Source organism: Acipenser ruthenus, chromosome 4, assembly GCF_902713425.1.
Source record: "Acipenser ruthenus chromosome 4, fAciRut3.2 maternal haplotype, whole genome shotgun sequence".
NCBI lineage: Eukaryota > Metazoa > Chordata > Actinopteri > Acipenseriformes > Acipenseridae > Acipenser > Acipenser ruthenus.
The window spans coordinates 20,819,889-20,829,085 of NC_081192.1; the positions used below are offsets into that span (position 1 = coordinate 20,819,889).

General features: G+C 37.1%; 1 protein-coding gene across 1 annotated transcript; it reads right to left on the reverse strand.

The window, feature by feature from the left end:
• Positions 1-6,657: 6,657 nt before the first annotated feature.
• On the reverse strand, positions 6,658-8,430 carry LOC117399990 (transcription factor Sox-17-alpha-B-like). Its single transcript, XM_033999454.2, has 2 exons — positions 8,083-8,430; positions 6,658-7,477 (listed from the first exon to the last, which is right to left on the reverse strand). Exons 1-2 carry the CDS (start codon positions 8,381-8,383, stop codon positions 6,903-6,905), a joined length of 876 nt encoding a protein of 291 aa, XP_033855345.1. The 5' UTR covers positions 8,384-8,430; the 3' UTR covers positions 6,658-6,902.
• Between the last annotated feature and the right edge of the window lie 767 nt (positions 8,431-9,197).

Here is a 9,197-nt window from a genome sequence, read left to right on the forward strand (position 1 = left end):
TCATCCGACCTAAACCCATACCTTCCTGTGTCTGCGTTGTTATTTTGCACCCAGAACGTAAGCATGTTTGATATATTAATTGATAGAATATTGTAATGTAATTGGGTTCTTATTATTAGTGGTGGTGGTCGTGTTTATTAGTATTATCAGGATATCTACGTCCTAATAGGGAGGGGTTGGAGGGGTGCTGGAGGAGACAGAGATCGGGAGATTGGCAGGTAGGATAGTGTTGAGTATATTTACAAGAGGGAACCTAATTTCGACTGAACCTTAATAATTTTGTTTTCGTCTGTTCGCCAATATTACCTGAAAGTAGTATAAATGTTATTTCATAACATTCATTGCGAATGTTCTCATAACGTGTAGAACATTACTTCACAATGTTAGCCTAACCTTAGAATAACGTTTTGGCAACATCGTTTTGTTAGCTGGGGAACTACTAGCTTGATCAAAAACTAAATTGAAATACTTGCACGAAAATATTATATTTTTAGTGGATGAGGAATGGGGAGAAAACCTAAATCAGTTTATGGATATTCAAATGAAAACGAATGTTTCGAAATATACATTATTAAACTAAAATAATAAAGTGAACTGAGACCAGCAATCCATTTATGCAGCTTTTACACGCGCTTTAATAAAAAGAGTGCAGAATGATTTCATGAGTTTGTCACAGCGCTGTGCTTTGCTGAACAGCCACTGTTTATTGCAGAGAGAGGTGTGTATTGGTGACTTCCTTTGACAGTACTGTCCATCAGGTAAAACACTGACTAACGCCGACAATCTTAATCGTAAATATTTGACAGCAAATGGTGAAGCTTTAGTTGGTAAACTTATGGAACGCATTGATGGAAATGTCCAGTGTGATTTTTGACGTGTCTCCTGATGCCTTGCACCGCCCAGTTCTGTCAATTTTCTTTTTATGATTTCAAGGTGAATAAACCTGGCTTGTTTTGTGCTGATGTCATGTTCATATGGAAGGCCACTGGGTCAAAAATGCATTGTGTACACGTTTATTGTGTACACGTTTCAAATAGGCCCTATTTGATACACTTACTCATTTGGACCAATCAGAGCACAGAAATGATTACGTGTACCAATTTTAATTGGTACGTGTTCTAAACAAATGACACGACTACGTATTTCCTACGTTAGTGAAAGTCATTTTACGTTAGTGTCTTGTCATGAGAACGTATTCGCTTGTAATCGCTTCTTATGCACAACGTAATTGGCACAGTAGCCAATAACCTTTGGTATATCATTTAGACAAGAAGACATCAAATTAAAATAAGAGGTATGACACAGGCCAGGTTTTTGGGATGGAACCGCATAACAGTCTCGCGTTTTGATTGGTCCATGTCTGTCACATGAATATGTCATCACACGAGTGGAAAAGCTTGCAGGCATTTTTAACATTGTGATCAGAGAGAGAGAGAGAGAGAGAGAGAGAGAGAGAGAGAGAGAGAGAGAGAGAGAGAGAGAGAGAGAGAGATGAGAGAGTGATATGCTTTCCACAACCTTACCATTAAAATATAATGTGGTATTATGCTGTACTGATATAACAAACTATGGGTAATTACTTTATATAAATTATCATGTTATGCACGAATGTAAGAATTGGCTTTCTGTGGTGGTGTACTTTTTTCTTTCAAGTAGCATATATCTATAATCGTTTTTGCGATATATTTTAATATAAATACTCTATTGCAGTTTTGTTAGAGGATACATTAGTTTATCTCTAATGTAATCACAGTTTTACATATAGACTGCCCCTGTTTTCATTTACGTCGCAAATTCTGGGCTGCTTTGCTTTTCAGGTAATGTCCCAAATTCTGGGCCATTTTGGTTTGCAGATAACGTCCCAAATTTTTGGCCGCTTTGGTTTTTAGATAACGTCCCAAATTCTGGGCCGATTTGGTTTTTAGATAACGTCCCAAATTCTGGGCCGATTTGGTTTGCAGATAACCTCCCAAATTCTGGGCCGCTTTGGTTTTTAGATAACGTCCCAAATTCTGGGCCGCTCTGATAACATCCCAATTTCTGGGCTGCTCTGGTTTTTAGATAACGTCCCGAATTCTACATTTTCGAATTCAGGCCAGTTTTTGAGATATTCTGCTCAGCTGACAGCCGAGTTTCTAAGTCATGCATGCACAGTTTACCATAAACTGGACCGTTAATTCATTTAAGAGTAACCCTTAGTACATGAATCATGTATTTTTACTCTCCCCAGAAAACATTTAGGAACATGGTATAGCAAAAAAAAAAAAAAAAAAACGACATCGCATTTGCTTATGTAATGTCCATCAATATACAGTGAGGCGTAGGGGTTTATCAGAACTTCAGGGTTTAAGAGACCAGTGCTCTTCAACAACTTCAAATAAATCCTATTGTATTGTATTAGTCAACATTTCCCTTATCTGTTCCTGATAGTTTATACTGTAGGTCAGGGGTTTTCAACCTTTTTTGAAACTGTACCCCTTCTATCTGGAGGTTTCAGCTCGAGTACCCCTTTACAATTTTCGCTCAACTGAACGGTACCTCAGTTACAATAAAATGGAGAATAATCTGATGACCCCCCCCCCTCTGTTTATTTAATAAATTTGGGTGACAAACTGCTGGTTTAGGACAGAACAACAAACAGTAGGCTTAATTCTTAAAACTTTTAACTACAAGTATTTGGATGCACAGAATTAAAAAGACAAGTATTGGGTTAGGAGCATACCTATTTTTTTGTAACTTTGACGGCCTTTTTTAAATTGACAGCCTTTTGTGAAAGTGAAGGCCTTTTGATACCCAGCATACATTGCAATACCCAGCAAAGTTATACACTGATATTCTGATAGCACAGCAATTCAATTGAAGTTTGTAATTGGTGTGTTCCTCAAATACACAATAAAAAGTGATATTTATAGGTTATACAGGTTATACAGTGGTTTCGGACATCTAAGAACAGGTACTGCGAGCATCTGGATTCATACCCAGAGGTACTCTGTAGCCTCCTAGGACATTCACAGCTTGTTTGACACCCTCTTGTAGTTGCCCGTTTCTGCATATAAAGCAAAATGCTGTTTTGACTTTTTTTGACAACCTGGAGCTCAAAAGCTATTGGAAATGCAACCTTGACATTCCATCATGCTGAAAATGTGTAAATTTGTTGAAAATGTAGCAATTGAAAACGGGTGGCTCCTTGTGAAAGAGGGCCCCCAGACATGACCCTAGGAAGTTCAACCCGGTTTCTAGGCCCCAGGGTCATGGAGATATGACCCCGAAAAGGATAGTTTTTGGACATTTTTGACAGGGCGTATCTCGGGTTCTGTGGGGGTTAGGAACTTGATTTTTTTTTGTGGCCGGGCCCCGTGGGGCCCCACACAAGGAGTCACCATTTTCATGGTTCAGATGCCAGGACGGCTTGGCAAAGTGAATTTTTTCGTCATGACATGAGTTTTTGGGTGAACCACCACACCGTTTTAGGGGGTGGTTTGGGGTGCTCCCCTGAGTCTATATCACTTTGAATGGTGGTTCTACGTGCTCGGGTTCGAGAGATCTGCCTGAAATATGTTTTTCAACCCTGCTATAGACATGAACGCCCTGAAAATATTTTCTGCAAAGAATTGCTACGAAACTGAGCAAATTAAATTCATGCTGTTCTAGAACCCTTCGAACGGTGGTTATAGGTGCTCTAGTTCGAGAGATATGACTGAAAATGTGTTTTTTAACACTGGCATAGACATGAATGGGGCTGAATACCCGAAAATATATTTTGCAATGGTGGTGGTACACGTGTGTGGAGGGGAATTTGAGTGCAGGTTTTGCGCAAAAGAGGGGCGGGGAAAAGACTGGGAAGGGTAGGGTAAAAGAAAAATTACTACAATCATTTATTTTCACTATTAGTCTTTAATAAAGGAAAACGACTGCTTTAATTAATTTTCACGTATCTATTTCAGTGCAATGTAGTTTATTCATGTAATAAGAAATACGTTTTTTTTAACATTTACATTTTATTTCTGTTTTTTCATAAAAAAAAAAAATAATAATAAAAAAAAAAGATTTCTGGAAAGAGTAAAAAATACATTAACTTTGATTCATGTACTATGGGTTACTCTCAAATGAATTCACGATCCAGTTTATGGTAAACTCGGCTGTCAACTGAGTCCCCAAAACTGAGCTGAATTCGAAAATGCAAAGCGGCCCAGAATTTGGGACGTTATCTAAAAACCAAGGCGGCCCAGAATTTGGGACGTTATCTGCAAACCAAATCGGCCCAGAATTTGGGACGTTATCTAAAAACCAAAGCGGCCCAGAATTTGGGACGTTATCTAAAAACCAAAGCGGCCCAGAATTTGGGACGTTATCTAAAAACCAAAGCGGCCCAGAATTTGGGACGTTATCTGCAAACCAAATCGGCCCAGAATTTGGGACATTATCTGAAAAGCAAAGCAGCCCAGAATTTGCGACGTAAATGAAAACAGGTGCAGTCTATATGTAAAACTGTGATTACATTGGAGATAAACTAATGTATCCTCTAACAAAACTGCAATAGAGTATACATTTTATATTAAAATATATCGCAAACACGATTATAGATATATGCTACTTGAAAGAAAAAAGTACACCACCACAGAAAGCCAATTCTTACATTCGTGCATAACATCATAATTCATATAAAGTAATTACCCATAGTTTGTTATATCAGTACAGCGTAATACCAAATTATATTTTAATGGTAAGGTTGTGGAAACCAGATCTCTCTCTCTCTCTCTCTCTGATCACAATGTTAAAAATGCCTGCAAGCTTTTCCACTCGTGTGACGACATATTCATGTGACAGACATGGACCAATCAAAACGCGAGACTGTTATGCGGTTCCATCCCAAAAACCTGGCCTGTCTCATACCTCTAAAATAAGGAATATTGCAAATATGGCGGCGTACATTTGCTGAGTGCAGCCCTCTCATTGAGATTTGGCATTTTTACGTGGCGTGGTCCTGGCCCGGACAGGGACCTTGTTTATTATCAAGTGTTAATAATTGTTATCTCTCAGTCTCCTGCTTTACTGACAAAAATAGTAAGGGTCATCACAATCTATTATTATTAGTAGTATTAAATTCGAGTAAAGTATAGTGATGCGTGTATTATAATCGCCAACATAGATGTGACTACACAAGTACACAAGCAGCAACGTGACTGATGGCCAAGAAAAGCCGAACCAAAACGTTACTATGAGAGAAAAGCCGAACCAAAACGTTACTGCCGATCTCGAATCATCCATGACAGAGCCTACAGCTACAGGCAGTCATTTTCAAAGTTTTTACAATTTCAGCGTTTCTAACAAACAGTACCAGCTTAGACAGATTGGAAATGCTGATCAGACCCCCGTATTTTTCGACATGCCAAGCAATACCACAAGAAAAGTGTGTGAGTAATGAGAAGCAGCACATACATGCTCTAGCAGACGGCAGCAAACTGCCTCCATATCCCTGTTTGAACTGCAGTGTAACTTATGAATGAGGTTCTTCCAAGCATTGTTCTTTATTTTAACAGTTTAGTAGTAATTCAGATTTTTGTTGATACAGCATCCCATCTCTCACACTGTTTAGAAAAACATGGGTTTTTTAAAGTACAGTACCATGGTTTTTTTTTTTTTTTTTTTAAGTACAGGACCATGTTTTTTTTTTTTTCTTTTAAGTACAGTACCATGGTTTTTTTTTTAGTACAGTACCATGTTTTTTTTTTATTAAGTACAGTACCATGTTTTTTTTTTATTAAGTACAGTACCATGTGTTTTTTTTTATTAAGTACAGTACCATGTTTTTTTTTGGTTTGTTTGTTTGTTTTTTTAAGTACCATGTATTGTGTTTTTTTAAAACTATTTAAACTTTGCTAACGTAAAAATAATTCTAGCTTTTGTTATAAAATCGTTTAGAAATTCTGTAATGTTGGCCATGCCCCCCCCCCCCCCCCCCCAATTATAGGCTACTGTTTGCATGCAAGGTTATATTTTTCCACAATGATTCTTTGAAAAATGTTAGCATGCTCAGCTGCAAGTTGAGTTGGTAAAATTATGTAAATAGGTTTAACAAAAAGTGTCCAGTTGGTTTCTCACTTCAGCTGCATATTCCTTCCTCAACATTGTTGTGTTCAATTAATTGAGTTTCCGTTCCTGGCAACCTCTTTCAACTTTCACCTACAGATATTACTGAATATTTTCAACATCCAGTGGCACCCTGTGTTTTTTGTTATCTTTGTTTTATTTGACTTCATAAATAATTAATTACAACTATAAAAGAAGCATGCCTTTTTTAGTTAGTGTTTGGTTAGTAATTGTAGTAAATTGTAAGTTGGTTAGTTATATGTATATGCTAGCCAAGGAAAGAGACAAATGCACCTCCATTGAAGAGTCTGGTCTATACTGATACTTATTACGGTAGTTGAATCCAAGACTCTGCTATGCATATAATAACTTTATCAAATGCCCACCATATAGTTTACAAAAGGTCTGCTTTTTGATTAATTTGGATCCAGAGGGCTATTGAAAGATGTAACACACAGAGGTATAATATTTCAGCGTAAATCAGAATTATGACCAAAGATTTTTTTTTTTTTTTTTTTGCTTTTAGCAGCAGTTTTTATTTATGGCAAAACTGTCTGTTAAATAAATTACAAAAGGCATGTCACACACTCTTAAATAAAATGACAAAAATAGAAAAACAGGTTGAAACAACAGCCTTTTCTTTAGCATATTAGCAGTGTGTGGACATTCAATTGACCTCAAGGTTTAAATAGCAAATATGACAGGATGGTCTATCACAATAAATTAAATAAATAAACAACAAAAATGATATTTTTAAATAAATATGATCAAGTCTTTCACAGCTATTTTAGCTGCTGAATAATAAACAGCACTCAAAACATCTGCAGTATATGTGCTGATGTTACTGGGAAAGTGTCCAGAGAGTCGAACCTGCAAGCAGCAGGACCAAGATACTGCTCCAGTTCACTGAGGTCTAAGTCACCCAGTAGTTCCCTTTGATACTGTTCTAGGTGACTGTCCATAAAAGAGAAGCCTGCATTGAGCTGGTTACTATATGGCTTCCAATTGCACTGGTCAACCTGTGGTGGTAGAAACATGGCATTGGCTTCTATGATTTGCTGAGGAGGCGCTTGAGGAGTGAGCAGGGAGTAGGTCTCAAAGTAGGCACTGCCAGCTACTTGGAGCTGCATGTAGGAAGGGATCTGTTGACCTTGGCTCTGGATCAGGTAACTCAGGTTATGGTGTTTGGCACTGATGTTCTCCTCGCAGTTATCCCTCACTCGTTCCATCTCCAAAGCTTGGCTTTTCTTGCTTTTCTTAAACTGCTTTTTCCTCCTGGGCTTGTATTTGTAGTTGGGATGGTTCTGCATATGCTGCACCCTGAGTCTCTCTGCCTCTTGCATAAAGGGACGTTTTTCAGCTAAAGACATAGCTTTCCAAGATTTACCTAAAGTGACCAAGCAAAAAAAAAAAAAAAAAAAAATTTTGATAGAGGTTCAAGTGGTGATATTTACAGTGACTCGTTGAACTGTCACAATTAATCCAAAGTTATAAAATGGCTGTTGGGTTAATGAAAACGTGCTGCAGTACTATATATATATATATATATATATATATATATATATATATATATATATATATATATATATATATATATATATATATATATGTGTGTGTGTGTATATATATATACACACACACACTCACACACACACACAATGAAAACGTCTTGACTAAACTAACCTGACAGCACCATGGGGCACGCCATAGTTATTAACCCTATAATACCAATTTCTGTATCACATATGATACAACGCCTTGCCACACCTCTATATGCCTATTATTATTTGTTTTAATCCATCCTCACAAGCCACAATATTTCCTATGCAGTACATTATGTGTTGCCGGACAGGATTTTTGTTTTGTTTTGTACAAGAAATGGAATCTAGTTACATAAATAAAATAGCTTTTCTCGTTTAAAAAAATGTGTTGACCTAAACGTTGCTTACGTGGTGGTTGCTAAAAAAAAAAACATAGGAAAATAAAACATACCAAGTATTTTGCTCAAATCGGTATTCTCCAGATCTGGGTTAAGATGAGCTAACCTTCTCCGCTCTTCTTTGGCCCATACTATGAAGGCATTCATGGGTCGTCTTACGCGAGGTTCTGATGCAGTCTTTACGTCTGGGCTGGAACATCGGTCTGGCATGTTGACCCTGTCGGGACTGGATGAGCTTGACCATCCCGAGTCGCCATCTGCTGTCTCGGGGGAAAACCTCTGCATCTGATCGCAACCATACCTGGCGTTTGGGGAGTTCACTTCCAAATTCTGATAGAGCTGTTCAAAATACATTGCTGTGCCTTGGAGTGCTTGTTAGCACTAGAAAATATCTAGTGTCCGACTGCTCTTCCTCTTAAGCACAACGTCAGCCAATCAGAAATGATGAGGTGGGCAGCCAAGGTGTGAAAATCTGGTACCCCCCTGTGGGTAATCGTAATCCAATGGGAACGTCATCTTGTCATAATTGGCAAAGGTATAGCACTGCATTATGTTATATAATATGTAACAAAGCTAAAAGAAATCAAATTAAAAAAAAACACATAAAACGTATGTATTTTTCTTTTTTTAAGCGCTTAGCGGAGTTTATTTTTAGACATTAAAATGTACAAATACCACTGCTGCAATGATGGTATTTTGTCCCACTTTATCCATGATGCTAAAAGCAAGATTCTAAACACATTTTAGAGTTTAGTTCGACTGTTTGAGAATACATGCGTTCAATAAAACATTTAACCAAAATAACAATGTGTGTATAATCTTAGTTATTAAGTTTAGTTCTCAGACACTTCAGTTACAATGATTTAACACAGTTTAAGTTTAGTATGTGCTTTTATTTAAAAAAAAAAAAAAAAAATTACAAACGATCTTACTTATTTTTAATTGTTTTGTAATGATTGTAAATTGCAAGGTCTGAAAAAATAAATGTCTAGTCGTAATTGATTCAGTGGTTAGCAGACCACTGAACCGTCTGTATTGATAAACCTTATCTAAACAATGCCAGCCAGATTCCCTCAACAAGATTCCCTCAAAAGAAAATCTAATCAACCATTGCAACTTTCGGCTGTAGTATTACTTATTTATAAACAAAGAAAAAAAAGAAGAAAAA